The 19,950-nt window shown below is 44.6% G+C and overlaps 1 protein-coding gene across 5 annotated transcripts; it reads right to left on the bottom strand.

Moving 5' to 3' along the window:
* Nucleotides 1-878: 878 nt before the first annotated feature.
* On the bottom strand, nucleotides 879-16,664 carry numa1 (nuclear mitotic apparatus protein 1). Of its 5 annotated transcripts, XM_076977480.1 has the most exons (25): nucleotides 16,541-16,664; nucleotides 15,933-15,990; nucleotides 15,752-15,837; nucleotides 15,545-15,624; nucleotides 15,274-15,350; nucleotides 14,983-15,054; nucleotides 14,794-14,884; nucleotides 13,259-13,391; nucleotides 12,980-13,116; nucleotides 12,593-12,704; nucleotides 12,323-12,440; nucleotides 12,058-12,198; nucleotides 11,763-11,882; nucleotides 7,285-11,475; nucleotides 6,918-7,127; nucleotides 6,540-6,619; nucleotides 6,168-6,444; nucleotides 5,717-5,924; nucleotides 5,468-5,604; nucleotides 5,029-5,379; nucleotides 4,742-4,840; nucleotides 2,582-2,839; nucleotides 2,360-2,392; nucleotides 1,934-1,969; nucleotides 879-1,313 (listed from the first exon to the last, which is right to left on the bottom strand). In XM_076977480.1, the coding sequence occupies exons 2-23, from the start codon at nucleotides 15,972-15,974 to the stop codon at nucleotides 2,366-2,368; spliced, it is 7,047 nt and encodes a 2,348-aa protein (XP_076833595.1). In that variant the 5' UTR covers nucleotides 15,975-15,990; nucleotides 16,541-16,664; the 3' UTR covers nucleotides 879-1,313; nucleotides 1,934-1,969; nucleotides 2,360-2,365. The 5 variants fall into 5 exon arrangements, with proteins under 5 accessions (XP_076833595.1, XP_076833592.1, XP_076833593.1 ...); XM_076977477.1 differs by lacking the exon at nucleotides 2,360-2,392; XM_076977478.1 differs by lacking the exon at nucleotides 2,360-2,392 and having other exon boundaries at nucleotides 2,582-2,836.
* Between the last annotated feature and the right edge of the window lie 3,286 nt (nucleotides 16,665-19,950).

The raw sequence follows: 19,950 nt of genomic DNA, 5'->3' as shown, positions 1-19,950 counted from the left end.
CGACCGGAAGTCATTCATTTTCAATGAGAGTGAGCGACACCCAGCGACGCGACGCGAAGTGAGCGATTCGAGCGACGCGAACAAGTTGAGCTTGGCTCAACTTTATGCAAATGAGCAGTGACGCGCGGCGGCGACTACCAATCAGAAAGTATGTTTGCACCCTCCTCCGAAACCGCACCTCTGACTTTGGTTCCTACTGATTATTTGTTCCGATTGCAAAATGGAGGAGAGATTAATAGTGGCTGTCTCTGGATGTCCCGCACTTTACGATGTTTATTTTTGGAGGGAATACTGTTCATTTGTTAAAAAACATCTGCAATAAATTAGCGTATACCCTATTATTGGTTATGATTTTTTAAATTCCTGTTTGATCTTTGGGTCTGGGGTAAAAAGTAAAAAAAAAAATACATAAACATTTTAGGTTTATATACTATATGTGTTTTATACACGCACTCCTTTATAATCGTGTGTCCTGTAATCAATAGATTAAAATAAATACTGCGTCCTGCTTTAAAAACGTGATTTGCATATCTGTCACGTGCTGCATGCAGGCGTGTTGTTGGACACGCCCCCACGCGACGCGACGCTGGCGACTCGGCGACGGAGAGCGATTTTATCGCTTTCGGTGTGAACGCACAGTAAGGCCAAATGTGATCGCTGCCAACACCTCTTTTTTTACTGTATTATTTCTAATAATTTGAAATAAAGCAGCACTAGCCCCGACTCTGGACGTCTGGATTAGTGAGAATGGTTAGAGGGGGTAATCTGATATTGGGAACTTTTATTTTGAAAATGACGTGAAAATCTTCGTCCAGGTTTCGCCCCAACTCCTGTTTTTTACGTTGTCAGTTGTAAGAATAACATCCACCAAACATTAATTGAGGCTTTTCGAATTAAATTTATTATACATTACATGTTCAGAATCTGCATGAGATGTACAATGACTCATAAAACCATTCAAGCGTCCCAGAAAGCAACGAGAACACAAAACAATGAATTTTTACATCAAGTTTAAAGTTCAATGAACAAGCTAAAATAAAATGATATTTAAAATAAGAGCTGTATGTAGGCAGGTGTTGTACACTGCTGATTTATACGGATAGTTATTTTTTAAAAACCAAACAAAAAAACTACATTAAACTTTAAATCACCTTTTCAAAAATAAAAAGATTGACAATCATATCCTTAGCAGAATAAGCATGGGTGGGGGTACTCTAAATATTCAAACGGACAAACAGAACAGGTTTATATTGCACATAATTTAAAACAGCCCAGCGAAGGAAGTCTCACATCTTCATCCTGAACTTCATCAACTGTCAGAGAAAATGAAAGAAAGAAAAAAAAGACAAAGTTAACAGGGAAATTTCACTCCACACTTTTCAGTTCCTTTGATTCTTCAAAAGATAATCACAATTACTCAGTCACCCCATTATTAATTCTCTGGAGAAGCATGTAGGGTTGAACACTAAAGTGTACTTTATCCGACAATTCAGAGATCATCAGTCTGCCATCAAAACACATCAATCTTTCAATATGAAGAGTCAAAGACTGAGGAGAGAGGACTCTAAACTCTAAACAAGGAAACCCAGGACTATGTGAAGGCCTTTATTATAAAAAGTGATGACCAAGTGATGCTCAGCACAATGTCTTATAGACCAGTGACTGTGCAGTGAGCCATTTGGTACACATCTTTGCCATCGATTCCTTAGTCTTTGCCGAAAAGAAAAAAAGTTCAAATGAAAATGAGAAGAACCCACAGTTCAGTCACACCCAGTGAGAGACATACAGCAGATTTACTCCTCCCCCCAGGAAGGGAGCAAAGTGCTTGAGTACACACTTTCCCAGACACCATGGCATACTGCATACTACGTGCACCCAGGTAGAGGTAGTAGTCAGGTATAGTATGCAGCACACATGGACATAACAGACTTACCCTGTGGTCAACCTTCACAGTAGAGCTCATCTCCAACTATACAAAGGGATGGTATCTATAAGTGCTAATAAAAATACTGTAAAAGAGATTCGTCCTTGTCTGATGGTGTCTGATGGTGCATATTGTTCAGAGCTGTGCTCAGCTGTGTGCACTGCACCCCTGGGACACCAAACTGTGCATTATTTTCCATCTCCCGGAAAGTGCTGGCCCCGTGTCAGGTTTGCAAATTAGGTCTCTACACTGACCATGGATCTAAGCACACACAACTCAAACACTTTACTTGAATGACCATCCCCCAAAAGTGTTTGTGGTGCTCGATAACATGCTCTGTTTAGTGCTGATCCCTGACCAGCTGACACTTCTGCAGTGGTTTTGCAGCTGGGGAAGTTCTCAAATCAGTACAAAAAAAAAAAAAACACATTTTACCTCCTTTTAAAGCAGACCTCCAAAGGTCAGATTCTGTTTGGACACAGAGCATTAGTGAAAATTTGAGTGATTACCAGCAAGGTCGATGCTGCCGAGTCACAGTCAAAGATCTGCCACTATGGGTTCTGCTCATAATGGGCATTATATTTATCCGAGTACGCATCTTTACTCTGATCCACAGATTGCTGAAGGCGCTGACCTATGACCCGGAGATGCGTGTACCTTTTTCGCACTGTTGGGCACCTTTGGTGACTTGGTGCTGGCGATGCGGGGAGACTTGGCGTGCGGATGGTTCACCAGGGGGAGTTTGCCGCGCGCGACTCCGCTGCCAGACCTGGTCAGGCGGCTGGTGGAGGCGGGGGACTTGCGAGCGCTGTTACGGAGTTTGTTGAGGCCCCTCTGCAGTCTGCTGTCCCCCCGACCAGATTTCTTAGGGGTGTTGTCGATTACAAACGCCATGGACTGCCTTCGATCAGACTGCTGAAACGCAGAATTTAAAAAAAGAAATAAATCAAGACCAGAACACAAATGCACACAGATGCACAGGCATATACTGAGGTGAACTGTCCCGTAACTCTGGTCCGGAAATGCTCCAGATTAAAGTGCATTCATGCAATCCACATCATACATCGACACGGACGGAGGTATAGTCAAAGTCTTACTTAACAAATCGCTATCAGTTTGTAGAGCTCAATAATATTCCATCCAAACGTACAAAAGTTAAATATGGGGTCCCGCAAGGCTCCATTCTAGGACCACTATTATTTACATTATATATGCTACCACTGGGCACAGTTATAAACAAACATGGTGTCAATTTTCACTGCTATGCAGATGACACTCAACTTTACATATCAGCCAAACCTGATGACAAACTCAGTTTAAGAAAAATTGAGGCCTGTGTAAGAGATATTAAATGCTGGATGTCTCTAAACTTCCTCCAACTTAATGAGGACAAAACAGAAGTTCTCCTTCTGGGCCCTAAGGCCTCCAAACAGAAAATTCCAGATCTAATGCTTAATCTCGCAGGCTACCCCATTACACCTGGCACAGTAGCCAAAAACCTAGGCGTCATACTCGACTCTGACCTATCATTTGATAAATACATAGATAATACTACTAGGATAGCTTTTCTACATCTCCGTAACATTGCTAAATTAAGAAATGCATTATCACAGGATGATGCGGAAAAATTGGTGCACGCCTTTGTTAGCTCTAGATTAGACTACTGCAATGCACTACTGTCAGGATGTTCAAATAGGAATCTAAATAAACTTCAAATAGTTCAAAATGCCGCAGCCAGGGTTCTGACCAGAACTAGAAAATTTCAGCATATCAGTCCAGTCCTATCAGCCCTGCATTGGCTCCCAGTTAAATTCCGTATTGACTTTAAAATTCTTTTATTAACTTATAAAGCATTGCACGGGCTTGCTCCTGAGTACCTTCAGGAACTTATTTCCTATTACGAACCCCCACGCCCACTAAGATCACAGGGTGCTGGTCTTTTATTAGTTCCAAAAATTAATAAGGTAACAGCAGGGGGAAGAGCCTTTTCTTGTAAGTCCCCCCAGCTTTGGAATAATCTTCCTAAATGCATCCGGGACTCCGACACAGTCACAATCTTTAAGTCTAGGTTGAAAACCCACTTATTTAGTTTAGCGTTTGATAATTAATATCCCCCCTTAGATAAAAGTACAGATCCAGGGGTTCATAGACGAAGGGTTTTATGGTAGACTGGGGCGCTGGTGCTGTCGTCCTGTCACTGCTCGTGGTCACTCAAGTTTGTTGACAGTGCAGTGGACGGATGCCATTGTCTCAGAATGCCCCCAAGCCTATGTTACCTTCTGGTTCTGCCTTTTTAGCTAGGCTGTAATAATTTAACTAAATGCCGGAGTTGCTGCCACAATCCAGAAATGTTTATAATTTTACCTGTCCTGTATATGTCCTCATACAGAGCTAATTTTCCCTGTTTCATTTCTCCACATGGCTGCCCGCCTGCTTGAGGAATAATGAGATGAGGAGACCAGCGATCCATCCTGAGCCAGCCACCTCCTGCCTAACCGGATGCATACATCATGATGGACATTATTACATATTTTTCCTTTTCTTTCTCTTCTTTCTGTCTAAATTGTTGTTGTTGTCATGGTGACCGGTGTCGGCCAGAGGAGGATGGGTTCCCCCCCTGAGTCTTGGTTCCTCTCAAGGTTTCTTCCTCATGCAAAAAACTAGGGAGTTTTTCCTTGCCACTGTCGCCTTTGGCTTGCTCACTGGGGGCTAGGACTCTGCACTTGTAAAGCTGCTTTGTGACAACAACTGTTGTAAAAAGCGCTATATAAATAAAATTTGATTGATTGATTGATATAGACGAAGGTGGCTGCTTACTGAAGAAGCTGGGGTGTTCTCAGAAGTGCTGGACGTGGAGCGAAGGTTCCTGCCCTTGGGGGTCGCGGGCCGAGGGAAACAGCTTGCTAGCTTCTTAGCCTGACCATCAAATAAAGGAATAAACAAAGTCTAAACACTTAAAATGTAGGCCAATCTATTACATTTCCTAGTACAACTTTGTGTATCCATCACAAAGTTCAAGCACAAAACAGTTTTAGGCATATCACATGGTGTTTTGAAAACCAGTGAGCTTGGTTCAGTCTCGCTGGGTAACCCGGCCATCTCACCTCGGGGGTGTCACACTCCTGCAGCTGCCCGGCTGGGCGTTTGGGGGCCAGCGGGCTGCGTGTCGATCGAGTAGCACGACCCTCGAGCGTTTGAACCCCGCCCCTGGTTGGCTGCGGCACACGACGGGTTGAAGTGGTAGCGCTGATCTGGCCCGGGAGCATGCTGTAACGCTGGGACTGGGAGGGGGCGTGGCTTGGAGGAGCCATAGGCGGGGCTAGGGAGAGCCGGTGGGAGGAGAGAGACTCCATCAGCTGCCCCGGGATCATGGAAGCACGGCGGATAGTGTCATCGGGATCCCCGGTGCGAACGTCCTCGTCGGTGATGGGGAGACGGGTAAACCCAAGGCTAGGCTGTAGGAGCAGGACAAAGAACGAGTCAACAAAACACCGCAAAGACAAAAGGACAGAGACACACACACACACCCACACACACACCCACCCTGGACTCCAGAGGGTAGCTGCTCTTGAGGTGGGGTAGGCAGGCTTTGTTGCGTGACTGCAGTTCTGCAATGCGCATCCAGTCATCTGCTACATGCTCAGGTTCATTCTCCGTCCCCACGCAGAATGTGCTTGTAGCTACATCACACACACACACACACACACACACACACACAGTCACAACTATGCCCAAACACCAGTCCAAGGCTGCAGAAACATTTTGTTCTGACACACGTGTCTCCTCCCTCACCCCTTGTAGGAGGGTTTCCGTGCACGTCGCTCCGCCTGTATCCAGGAAGCCTGAGCAGCTTATCACTGGAGCTTGCATCGTTGGGCTGATCCAGGACCTCCATGGAGACAGGGCGGGCTTTTTGGGAGGCCAAGTTGGGCTGGGAGCGGGCGGAGTGGAGGCTGTAGAAGGATTCATCTGCTCCACCTGCACCACCACCAGGGGACATCTGCACACCACCACACACACACAGCCCCTTTAACCCGATGCCAAACCCCTCATAATAATAATAAGGTTAAAACGATGAATGCTGACCAATTAAGTAAATAAAACCAAACTACATAAACCATTCATAGTGATGTCCCAACCTAATGACTGGTTTGAAATATATGAAACATGACGGGGCCAAAAAAATAAAAATACAAAACACATCATCAACTGTGAGCAGAAAACTTCATTTCAGATTTTCTACCTTCGCCATGGTGATGTTGATGACCTGTGTGGTGTAGCGCCTTTTGGCCGAAGAGACCGGCTTCCTTGCGGAGTCGAGCGTGAGGTCACCCAGAGAGGTGATGCTGCTCTCCAGTTTGGCCTGCTGCTTGGCGTCGTGGGGCTTCCTGCCACGCGGGTTCATGGGGGTAAAGTAGAGCGTCTCCAGAGAGCCAACGTCTGGAGCGCAACGCTTCGCTGCCAAGCGCTCCGAACTACGAACCAGCGGGGTGCTGGACTCACCCGGAGCCGATGGCTTACTGATGGAGATAAGAAAAAGACGCGTATGCAGAAGGTCCTTTATGTTATTGCTGGTATTGTAATGATGAAAGGGCCGGGGGTGGGGGGTGTTTACCTGGTAGTATTGAGCGAATCATCCAAGTCTAGATCCAGGCTGTCGGTACCATCACTCTGCACCTTGTCTGGAACATGGACCTACAACACCCAAGAGCTTTTCTGTGTTTGCCTGCATTCTTAAAGTTTGGGTTTTAGACGGGCAGGTGCACACATAAATTATTTGAAATTGACTACGTGCAATGTTTGCCATTGCCTTTAAGTTAGTCAGTTAATGACTTTTGCAATTGAGGTATGAAATTTTGCTAATTAAAAAAAAAAAAAAGTTTCAAAATAAGTTTGTTTTCACAGACAATAGCTAATAGCTGATAATGTACTTTAATAAAAGAGGAGAATGGGTCTTTTAACACTATTTGAAAGTGTGCAATTACACACTTACCTGAGCCTCCAGGCTCTTAACCTTGGCCATCAAGTTCTTCTCTGAGGCCCTGACACTCTCCAGTTCCAGAGTGGCCAGTTTTAGCTCAGCCTTCATGGCCTTAACCTCACACTTGGTGGCCTCCAGAGACGCCTGCAGGGCCTGGCGAGCATCCAGCTCCTCCAGCAGCTGTTGCTTCTTATCGTTGTAATGTTTTTTTGCCTTTTCCACCTGCATGAAGAAAAGAAATAAAGCAAAGAGAAAATAGTTATGGTGCATCCGATTCTAATTTTTAAAAAAGTGAGGAGAATCTGACTTCATACTGGCTGAAAATGGTGACGGTATGCCCCTAAAAAGGTAAGAAATAAAATGAAGCAGCGTTTCTAACCTGCGCCTTGTAGTGCTCGACTACCTCAGACTTCCGCTTTAGCTGTTCCTGAAGCTCTTTGTTCTGCTTCTCGTTCTCTCTGAGAACCTGGATTAACTTATTCTGCTCCTCAACCTTCATCTCCAACTCCGCTCCGATTTTCTGGGAGGCATCACACTCCCTCTTAAGGGACTGGTTCAGTGAAGCAAGCTGCTTGTTCTCCTTCTTCAGAGGTTCCATTTGCTGTTGTAACTCCCTCCTCGCACTCTGCAAACCAATCAGAGTCTCCCCTTGCACCTTGCCCTTTTCCTGCAGGTCGTGGCACTCTTTCTGAAGGGACTGGATTGTGGAGGTTGCGTGATCCTTTTCCTTTCTCAAAGTATCAAGTTCCTGTTGGTACCTATCCTGCTCTTGTTTTTGCTTGATATGAAGCTCAGTAACGGCTCTCTCCAAGACCTCCCTAGCCTGGGAAGCTTCTTGTTTCTGCCTTTCACACGCCTCAATCTCCGTACGGAGCATGATCATCTCGGATTTTCTCTCAGAGGAAAGTTCAGAGGCTTTTACAACCTGCTCCTGAAGTTGAGCAACTTTTGTCTCAAGTTCAGTTCTTAGACACTTTTCAGACTCTTGGGTACTCATTCTTAAGGCTTCCAGTTTCCTCATTTCTTGCTGAAGATTTTCTATATCCGTTTCTCTTTTAGCAGCTAGTGTTGAAATTTCCTTAATCTTCAACTGAAGTTCCTGCACTTGGTTTTTTAAATCTTTTTCTCGTTCTTGTGCGGTTTCTTGGACTTTGTATAGCTCTGCTGAAAGCTTCTGGGCTGCCTCACGGTCTTCAAGTAGAGACTGATTTAGCAAGGTGAGATGTTCCTTCTCCTTTTGCAAGGTCTCAATTTCTTTCTGAGAGTTCTGCACACCAGTTTTTAAGGTGCTGAGAGCTTCTTGTTGCCGCTCGTTCTCAGTCTGTAAGCTCTGGAACCCACCCTGGAGGGACTGGTTAGCTGAAGAGAGAAGTTCTTTCTCTCTTTGAAAGGTCTCTAGCTCTTGCTGCTGTTTTTCTTTAACATTCTGCAGATCCACATTGAGTGTGGTCAACATCTCAAGCTGTTCCTTGTTCTTTTCCTGCAAACTGTGGCATTCATTCTGAAGAGTCTGGCACAATGACGAGAGATGCTCTTTCTCCTTTTGCAAGGTCTCCACATCTTTCTGATGTTGTTCAAGGTTGTTCTGCAGGTCAATCTTCACTGCATTCAGAGCTTGTTGCTGTTCCTTGTTCTCCATCTTTAAGCTCTGGCACTCGCTCTGGAGAGACTGGTTACCTGAAAACAGGCGGTCTTTTTGTTCCTGCAAGGTCCTCAAATTTTTCTGAAACTCGGTTTTGGTATTTTGCAGGTCAGCCTCGAGTGTGTTTACTGTACCCTGATGCTCACAGAGTTTTACCTGCAAGATCTGACACTCATTCTGGAAGGACTGACTCGCCGTAGCCAGCTCCTCTTTGTCCTTCTTCAATGTCTCTAGGTCTTGCTGGTATCTCTCTTGGCTATTCCCAAAATCAGCCTTGAGCAGAGTTAGTGTCTCATGTTGTTCCTTGTTTTTTTCCTGCAAGCTCTCGTAGTCATTCTGAAGGCACTGGTGCTCCAACAACAGATGCTCTTTATCCTTCTGCAAGGTCTCCACGTCTTTCTGGTGCTGATCAAGAGTATTCTTCAAGTCAGTCCTTAGAGTATCGAGAGCTTCCTGTTGGTCTTGTTTTTCTGCCTGCAAGCCTTGGCACTCACTCTTGAGGGTATGGTTCATAGAAGAAAGATGCTTCTCCTTCTCCTGCAGGGCTTTCAACTCTTGCTGGTGCTCATCTTGCATCTTCTGGAGATCAGCCTTAAACACATTTACTGCCTCATGTTGCGCTTTATTTTCTGCCTGCAAGTTCTGACACTCACTTTGGAGGGTCTGGCTCAAGGAGGAGAGACTCTCCTTCTCGTTCTTCAGGTTCTCCAGTTTTTGCACATACTTATCCAACTCTTGCTTTTGATTGGCGCAAAGCTCAGTTACTGTTCTCTCCAAAGTCTCCTTGGCCTGATGAGCTTCACTAGCAAGGGTCTCTTTCTGTTGGCACAAGAGGTCCATCTGTTTCATTTTCTCCTGCAGTAATTTCAGGGCATCATTTTTTGCTACGACCTGATGTGTGGCGGAATCCAGTTGCCCCTTTAGCTCCTCAATCTTCTCAAGTTCTCTGTGGAGAGCTTCTTCAGATTGTTGGAGAAGTTTCTGGTTCATTTCTTGTTGTTCTTTCATCTTTTCATTAAGAGAACAAAGCAGAGTTTCTTTCTCAGATGCAAGATCTGTAAGATCATGAACCTGATGTTGCAGCTCAGTCACCTCCCTTTCAAGCTTTTTCCGTTGAATCTCCTCAATTTCTTGAGCTTTCACTCTGAGATTCTCTTGTTGCTCCACTTCCTCTCGGAGTACAAGCAAGTCCGATTCCCTCTCATTAGCAAGTATTGTAACTTCTTCTAATTTATTCTGAAGCTGAGCAAAGTTTTCTTCCAAAGCTTTATTTTTGGCTCCTAAATTACAAGCTTCTCTTTCTTTCTCCAGAGTAATGTCCCGTTGGCAATTTAATTCCTCTTCGAGAGATTTTATCTGTGCCTGAAACCCCTCCAAGTTCTTCAGATTTCCATTAATCTCCTCTTGGAGTTGTGAAACCTCCTGTTTAAATGCTTGCTGCTGGGTTTCATGAGCATCTTTTGAATCCTCAAAATCATTTTCCAAAGAAGCAGCTTTCTGTCTCTCAACGGATAGTTCTTCTTTCAAATTCTTTAGATGTTGGGTAAGATCATCAAGAGCTTTGGCTTTCTCAGAGGCAAGTCTCTCAGCATCAGTGAACTGGAGTCTCAGTTCAGAGATAACATGTTTCTGATCCTCAATTTCTCTCTGGAGAAGATTATGCATTTCACTGGACGTTGCTTGAATGGACTGAATGCTGACCTTAAGGGACTGGATCTCCCCTTCCTTCAGCTCAAGTTCACCCATCAGTTGTTGAATTTTCATGTCTTTGGAAGCCACATCCTGACTCAGTTGCTCAGAATTAATTTCTTGCTCCCTTAACTGCTTTTGAAGATGTTCTTCCTCGCACTGAAGGTGAGCTAGTTTGTGATGCTGCTCTTCTAGTTTTTTATCTTTGAAAGATACTTCTTCTCTCAAGACACATAGATCACTCTGGCTTTGCATCAGAGACTCAATGTTTCCTTTAATCTCACATTGCAACTCTGATATTTTTGTCTGATGCTCCTTAATAATACGTTGAAGTTCCACCTCAGATTCATCTTTGGCTTTCTTTACTAGTTCCAGCTGTGACTGAGCAAGATCTCGCTGGTCTGAAAGACTGGCTGCTAGTGCTCTTCCTTCCTGGGTAAGCTTTTCCATACATGATTCAGCATGGAGCTTCTGCTGCTTCATTTTACGGAGCTCCTGGCTCAGTGTCTCCAGTTCCACAAGCATTTCATGTGCCTTTCTCTCCTGTTCGTGGAACCTTTCCTCCATCAGAGCTTTATATTGCTCTTTCGCCACAATAACCTCCTCACTTCTTTTTCTCTCTCCATCAACTTCATTTTGAAGAAGGTCAATGGTGTCATCCAGGGCAGAAATTCTGTCGCGGAGAGATGCATTTTCTTCTACCACTCTTTGATGGTCTGTCAGCTTCTCTTCATATTCCACAAGGGAGACTTGGGCAATCTGCAAATCAGCTCGGAGTGTATGGAGAGCCTCTTGTTGTGCCTCGTTCTCTGTCCCCATTGCCTGGCATTTGGTTTGCAGCTCATTGAGCATGTTCTCTAAAGACACTACTTGTGCTTCCAGCTCGTCTCGCTGCATTCGGAGTTCTGCAGAGATAGCAATTTCTGTCGTGAGCTGGGCTTCCAGCTGTTGGAGATGGGCCAGATCGGTTTCTAAAGACGATATTCGAGCAGTAAGAATTTGCTGGTTTTCCCGTGACGCCTCCTCCTGAGCCTCCCTCTCTGCTCGTATGCCGTCCACTGCCCGTTGGAGGTCGGAAATCAGGCCTTCCATTCGCAACGTTTCCCTTTCGAAAGAACGTCTCTCTTCTGCTAGCAACATCTCAATCTCTGTCTTTTCCCTCTCGAGACGAGAAATGTTTTCTTCAAGTTCAGAACGCTGTAGTGTAAGGTCTGCTAGATCCTGCTTCAACCTCTCCCACTATGGGCATAAACATAAGTATAAGACATTTTAAATAAAAGTCAATTATATACATTATTATATTTTGCTAATCTCAATATTCACTGCACCGAGTTAATGACAACAAAAATTGAAAGTCTCATGGCTAATGCCAATTCTACTGAAATTAAATTATTTTTCTGATACCAATTTAACCATCTTATTATACACAAACACAAATTGTATTCACTTAGTCACTACATTACATTCCCCAGAAATGAATAATCCTGCACAAGTGGAACATATAATGAATACACATCAACACTTGCCTCCACAATAGGTCCAAGCACTTCACCTTTCTCTTGGAGTTGGACAGAGACTTTGGCGAGCTCATCCTCCAAAACAGAGATCTTCCCTTGAAGGATCTGTATTTGCTCACCAAGGCATTCCTGGACATTGGTGTAAATAATGACAGAAATAGATGCTAATCTGGCCAGACAAATGAGGCAATAAAACACGAGTAAGAAACAAGCTACTGATGTTTCACAGTTTTTCACTTTTTGCAGCAAGTGTATATGTATATACGGATGTATACGGCGGAAGCGCTCGGTGGGGAGTAATTACCCTATCAGCAAGGGCTTGGCTCAGCTCCTTCTGCAAGGAATCCCTCCTGCTCCCCCACTCCGCCTGAGACAACTGGTGTGCTTCTGTTACTTTAGTTATCTCTTCCTCAGCACTTGCAAGCTGGGAAAAGGTACTTCGTACCTGTTGTAAATAAAAGCAAAGGTTAACCCGAGACATTATTGCAAGGCATAGTTTTTACAGTTTTTAAAAGACTTTTTGCATGATGCTTGACTTTGCACAGCAATATGAATATTAAGCAGCGTACCTGTGCAGCAAGTGTCCCATTCTCATCTGTCAGTTCATCTATTCTTTTCTCTTTTTGGCAATTGTCTGTTTTCAGGTCTTGACATTGCTTCAGGACCTCGTGAACTCGTTTTAGGAGTCTGCAATGAAATCCAGATATACAGAGTTACTTTATTCTACTTTCCAGAAACTGTTTTGGCTGTTGTAAATGTGAATCATGTTTAGAGTAGCAAAGTAAATTTTAAATGAAACATGAGTGAACACATGAATGAATGAATAATATGGTGCTGACCCATCATTCTTCTCCTGTAGCTCTACTAGAGAAGCCTTATGGTCCTTCTCCAGTTCCTCCTGGTCCCTCAGCAAACGCTGCAGTCTGTGCTGCAGCTGGAAGATCTGCCCCTCTGTCGGAGAAAACGAGACACTGGGTAAACGTGATGGGCAGAGAGGACTGCCGTATCCAAACTTAATATCTTTCATTCCTTTTTTTTTCAGAAGTCCCTGCCAACCACATGACTTCCTTGAATGATTGGGTGAGTAGGACCATGCAAGTGTGGCACCATGCATTTCTCTTCTCTGAAGACCACTGCAGGCCACCTTTCCCGACAACACCCATTCAACGTTCAACAAGCAGTGCCCTTCAGAGTCAACACGAGGTGCTCTCTATAGTCTCTCTCACCCTTCTCTGATAAGGTGGCAGTGCGCTCGGCCAGTTCCTGCTCCAGCTCATCGCGAACATCACCCTCGCGTGCTAGCTCCTTGCGAAGCCTCCTCACCTGCACCTGTGGCGTGTTCATGGTCTCCTGAACAGGAGAGCTGAGAGCAGAAGAGACGTTAAGGAAACAACGTAAAAGCACACCTGGAGGATCTTTAGTATATCAGGGGTAATGTAGTGATTTATGTCCTATCCAATTCCATCCCACCTCTCCATCCAATTCTCATTTATGGAGAAACATACCCAGTGAAAGAGCTAGAGGCCACAGTGTTGAGCTCCAGGAAGCCAACAAGTGGGGAGCTGCTTGATCTTGGGAAAATGGGCGAACCATCACCGAGAGAGGAGACACTACTGCTGGAGTGGCAGTTTATAAGAGCTTAAACAAGAGACAAAGACAAAAGGTCAGTGCAAAGAACACGCCACACCACAGACAAGCCACGTTAGTGAATCGCAGCATTCGTACTTCTTTTACCGGTCTTGAACTCACTCTTATTCCCTTCATCTATCTCACAGTCCATATGCAGACACATCAGAATCGAATTGCCAAATGAACCTCCCCCAACAGTGAACAGAGAACCCATAACAACCCTCATCACTGAACAGTAGGCCTGTCACGATAGCAAAATTTTCTGAACGATATATTGTCCCAGAAATTATCACGATAAACGATATTATATTTATACTTGACGCGTCGCAAGCGGCGAAGGTCCTCGCGGTGAAAATGACGTAATCGCAGTGGCTCTGCCCGTGCGCGAGGGCGTTGCGCCCTGTCGATTCGCGAGGTCGTGCACCTCCAGAGTTGCAATTTTGTGGGGAAAAAAAAAAGTTCGAATTTTGTAACTTCGCACGCACCGCGCTGAAGCGCAATGAACAAAGTCATGTTTGCAGGGATCATGCACCTTTACAAGGTGGAATTAAAGCACTTGTACGTCACTTTCAAGGTCCAGTGCAATATTTCCCAGCACGATAAACTTATTTAAGTTAAATATTTATACATATACTCTAAATGATTCAAAATAATTCGCTTTTAATCACATTATTTAATGGTGGTTTATTTTCAAAACGCCCAATCTTAACTTCTTCACGTTCTCATGTTTCGTCCTGGAATTACAAGAGGCTCGTATTTGTTAACGTAATACAGGAGAACTGTTCAGTCAGACAGATATTTGTTGTGAAACGAACAAATTCCAGCACTTTTCAAACCTGAAACACAAAAGCAACATTAAAGTTCGTCAGGTAAATGTTCATTCCCGTTTTTGATGGGTGTTTCTTATACTACCACATATCGTTTCGAACAACACTGCAAAGAAAACGAAGTATAAATGCTTCCACTGTTCGCGGAGGTAGGCGGAGTCGCACGCTACGGTCACTATAATAAACAACTATTAAATAATGTGATAAAAAGCGAGTTATTTCGAATCATTTCGAGTCCTATTAGCCTCGAATACATTCGCAAACATCTCCACTGTTATTGACGCATGCGCTCTCCGTGTACTGCACTCATTTCCTAACCTGTAGATGTCGCTCTCTGATAACAGATTCGTCTTCCCTTAAGGGGAGAGGGGGGTGCGAGAGAGCAGCACTGCATGCCTTTCTGAAATCTAACGTAGTTGCGGTTTATTCTCATGTAAACAAATGTCCGCGGAAACCCAATGGCCAATTATCGTCATCAGCAAAAATGATCGCGGTAAAAAAAATTTTCGTACGATAAGTCGATAATGTAATTATCGCGACAGGCCTACTGGACAGCATGAGGATTTGGTACAGTGGTTGCTTACAACTCGTGGTCAGAATCCTGTCCAAGCCTTCACAGAGAGACAAGCTGTTAGCTTCGCCCCGCACATAACGAAACAAGGCCACCACCTGAAGCTGTGGGAAGAAGATGAAATAATTGTCATCAAAAACAAATGCGCATATTTATAAACTGCGTAATATTTCAGAGAGTCTACGTGCACACACACTCTTACCTCAGCTTTGAAGTCTACACTGGACACCAATCCCCTGCTAATGAATCCATAATAGCACAGCAGAAGCACAACCTGTAAATATGTAGACACACAAACTGTATTAATGTGGCCAATTGTGAATGACCCATCATAGATGCCAAACCAACAAAGCTTAACTTTTCTCATCAGAACAGATTTTTAAAAAATGCAGAGCAGCAAGGCGCACACACACACACACACACACACACACACACACACACACACACACACACACACACACACACACACACACACACACACACACACACACACCTTCGCCAGCTCCAACTGTTTTCCTACAGAGGTACTGTCCAATGATGGAGGACCACACAGCTCTGCCTGGCATACACCTGAGAGCGGAGCAAACAGAGTGACAACTCAATTCACACAACTATAAGATATCATTCTCTTTATTATTTATAGCTGCGCAAACCAGTTGAGCACAGTTTCATTTTTTTTAAGACAATTAAGAAACCCCTGAAACAATGCAATAGCCAGCCTCAAAGATACATGCAAGTTCATGAAATGTAATTTTGAAACGTACTGTTGACGAAGTGCGAGATGATTGATAATCTCTCGTTTGGAGGCAGGTGAACAGGAGCCTGGCTGGGCTCCTCCCCCTTCCTGAAGGAACCAATGAAAGACGGGAACACTTGAACACTCGCAATCATACTGCAAACTGTAAAACAACATGTTTTACTGTAAATGACAACCCAACTTCAACATTACTTTAGCTGATAACCGCACTCACAGTTTATAGACAAGTTTTAAAAGAAGGCATCCATCCTGGAGCTGGGCGAGTCTCTCCACGGGTTCGCCCAAGTTCAAGCCGTTGATCTGCCAGACGCAGGGAGGTTATAGTGTTAAACATTTACCAAGAGGTCAAACAAGAGACGTGGTATCAGTAAAAGCAGGGTGAAAACCTGACATACCCACTGCAACAGCGCACTCTCCTTTGAAGGATGTAAATCCATAGTCAGTGGTGTAGTCCTAAAAAAAAAAATAATAAGTGGGGGGGTCGTTTTTGGTGTGGCGGTGTAGCGATCGTAAGTTGTTGAGCGAGCGGGGGGGAGCGAATTACTAACGCATCATGTATAAACCTAGCGTTTGACGTAACAGTCTCAGCAAGATCAACATCCAGTTAAAATAAGTGGGGGGTCGCTGTTCCCCCCGCTACACACTCCCACTACACCACTGGGGGGGGATGCATCCCCCCTGTTAAAATAAGTGGGGGGTCGGCGTCCCCCCCCCACTACACCCCTGTCCATGGAGGTAGTATTGGATAAAGCAGGAAGGCTAGGAGTCGATTAAATAAATACCTGAACCGGTGAGCACAATTTGTCATTTTACTAGACTAAACCTACACTGACGGTTCTTTCTGCAAAACACACGAGAAGGGAAAACGGAGTGACCGTTACCACCTCCTCCGTTTACATTACACTAGCTACCTAAACTAAGCCATCTTAGCTAACGTACGCCACCAATAACATAATAACTAGACTAACTAACATAGTTATCGATGGAAAACATAGTAGCTTACCTTCTGGTCGGAAATGTAGCAGCTACCAAATGTTTACATTTGTAACGCGTTAGCCACTTCAGACGGAGACGTGCGCTCGCTTGAAATCCTGATTACTTTTTCAAATTTCGGCGCTTGCGCGTTTCATGGTTTTTTGAGCTGGTACAGAAAACGCTGATTGGGTGACTGTAAAAGTGACGCGAATCCACAGTCGTTTTCAATTGGTTGGTACAGCTCAAAAGAGCCAGTAATAACTTTTAACTTCCGGAATCGTTTGTCACGCCTCCTTAGACGCGGCTAGACGTAAATAATAATAAGTAAATAATAATAATAATAATAATAATAATAATAATAATAATAATAATAATAATAATAATAATAATAATAAATAATTTATAATAATTTATTAATATAATCTTCTTGTGATCAATGGGCTCTGACTACCCTGTTTTTTTCTCTTGTTCAAGTTTATTTGTCCTTTGCACTACATGCTAGGACATATGTGCATTGAAATTCTTGTGGTGAGAGACATGGATATACAACTCTACAATAAAAAAAGAAGAGAGAAAAAAGAAAATAAATAATTACACAAAGGTTAAACATAATAAAAAATCTGCATAAAACTGAAGAAAATAACATATATAAAAATGTACATATGGACAGATATACAGACAGATATATTTGTCTATACAAATAGACAAATATACACAATAGACAATTATACACAGAAAGCAGTATATACACAATACACATTTACAGAGGTAATGTTTTGTACAGTAACATCAAATAGCACCAGAAAAGAGATGATAGTGATGAGAAGTGATCTAGTGATGTACAGTGTTGGGATATTTTCTCCTGACCCAGATAGGCCCCAACACTGCCCCGATGAACCGAATGGTTTTGACTGAGTTACCCAAGCAAAGTCTTAACACCAAAAGTTCTTTTAGATCAATTTATATGTAATATAAGTGAGTACAAAATAGCCAAAGTATATGTGGTACAAACTCTCCAGTGCACTGGTGCTAGTTGCCTAGAACTCTACCTAACCCAAGTGGATCTCAGCAGCGTCCGAGCAAAAAGTCCCCGTGCTGGGCGATGTCCTCCCTTTCATACTCTTTCTCTCCCTAAGTTTCTATTTCTCTCTAAGTTTCGATAACTCCCCCCACCTTTGCTGCTCTCCCTCGACCCCCCCTGCTCCTCTCTAATTGTCTGCCTGCATTTTGCACTATATGTGCTCATTCTGTTCTTCTCAAGGCCACTGCAGCCTCTTCCCTTCTGCTCTTCCACAGTCTTCTAAGAAAACATTACATTTCTTTTTTCCTACAAAAGTGACCTCACAACCCCTCATTCTGGGGGACTTCAACAGCGCTAATCTCTCTAAAGAAATGCCAAAATACAGACAGCATGTCTCCTGTGCCACGAGAGATGGGAATATTTTAGATCACTGTTATACCACTATTAAAAATGTCTACCGTGTAGGGATGGGGAGATTCGGTACACATGTCTGCAATTCGACTGCACCGGTAGATTCAACGTGCATCGGGTTTAATTTGCGGGCGAATTTACGGTGCATCTCCTCTAGCCTTTTTGCATCGGCAAATACCATGGTTAAATCGGGTGTTTTGTTTTCCAGTATCTATTCCTTATTTTAACGTATTTACAGAGGCAACATACTTTTTATTTTTATTGATTTCTTTTTTTTTTTTCGAAGCAACAAATGCACCATCGTGTCCTCAGGTACTGACAAACACGCAGACGTACAAAGATGGAGGGAAACGAGAGCATTAGCAATGACACAGATATTTAATGCACACAAAAAGACACAAATCAAACGTGTGTGTAACGTTAGGAAGAGACAGAGAGGGATCCTTATGCAAAAGCACAGTGCTCTTTATTTGGCAGATAGATACAACCAGTGAATGCGAGATGTTAATGCATAAACGGAGTTGATCTAATGCCGTTTGTTGAGAGTGGTCTATCCGGTCCGGGGTCGTAACGGGAAGGCAGAGTCCGTACGGTACCTGAGGGCTAGGCAGAAGACGGGGTCGAGGGAACAGGCAGAGGTCGGTACACAGGAGAAACAGCAGAGTATGATAACGCTCAGTATGCAACATGGTTGGCAATACTTCGCGACGAGGTGTTGTGATGACGGTGTATATGAATGCCTGGAATGTGGGCGTGGTGATGAGGAACAGCTGAGTCCTTAATGGCTATCAGGTGACATTCCTGACATTACCCCCCCTCAACGGAGCGTCTCCTGACGCTCCACGACGCAAAGGCGGACGGCCGCGGCCCCGGGGGGCAGGAAAATGTGGATGGGCAGCGTGGAAGTCGGCAATGAGCGAGGGACAGAGTACGTCCCGCGCGGCCACCCAGGTCCTCTCCTCAGGACCGAAGCCCTCCCAATCGACGAGGTATTGGAGACCACCACGCTGACGTCGGGACTCCAGCAGCTCCCTGACGATATACGCCGGCTGACCGTCGATATCCAGCGGCTCCGGGGGACGGGCAGGAACAGATGAGACAGACATGGGGCTGTAATGGACAGGCTTAAGGAGAGACACATGAAAGGTGGGATTAATGCGATAATGAGGGGGCAATTGAAGTTTGTAGGTTACGGCGTTAACCCTCTTCAGCACTTTAAACGGTCCGATGTAACGTTGACTGAGTTTACGGCAGGGCTGACGCAGGTTGAGATTCTTAGTGGAGAGCCATACTCGCTGACCAGGGTGATAGATCAGGGCCGGGAGACGACGGCGATCAGCATTCATGCGGCGGGTATGGAGGGCACGTCTCAACTGAACGTGAGCTTGTTCCCAGGTCTGAGCACTGCGCGTCAGCCACTCGTCTAGTGTAGGGATATCAGAGGGCGTCTTATCCCATGGGAAAACGGGGGTTGATAGCCGTAGACGATTTGGAAAGGAGTGAGTTTGGTTGAGGAGTGTATTATGGAGTTGCATGCATACTCAGCCCAGGGGAGATATTTATGCCAGTCTCTCTGAGATGCGCAGTACTGGCGTAGAAACCGACCCAGTTCTTGGTTGTACCGCTCCACCTCACCGTTGGACTGGGGATGATATCCTGACGTCAGGCTGGCTGTCACTCCGAGCAGTTTGCAGAACTGGGTCCAGACGCGCGAGGTGAACTGAACCCCTCGATCGGACAGGATGTCTTCTGGGAGCCTATAGATCCGGAAGACGTAGTGGAAGATGTCCGATGCTGTTTCCATGGCTGTAGGTAACTTGGGGCGAGGAATCAGACGACACATTTTCGAAAACCTGTCCACTACAACAAAGATTACGGTATTGCCTCCTGAGACAGGCAGATTGGTGACAAAGTCGACCGCTATGTGTGACCATGGCCGATGTGGGATAGGTAACGGGAGGAGTTTACCGTTGGGTAAGGTACGTGGAGTACGCGACTGAGCGCAT

Source organism: Brachyhypopomus gauderio, chromosome 16 (assembly GCF_052324685.1).
Source record: "Brachyhypopomus gauderio isolate BG-103 chromosome 16, BGAUD_0.2, whole genome shotgun sequence".
Lineage (NCBI taxonomy): Eukaryota > Metazoa > Chordata > Actinopteri > Gymnotiformes > Hypopomidae > Brachyhypopomus > Brachyhypopomus gauderio.
The sequence above is the reverse complement of the archived record's forward strand: the minus strand, read 5'-3'. Positions and strand labels throughout refer to the sequence as shown.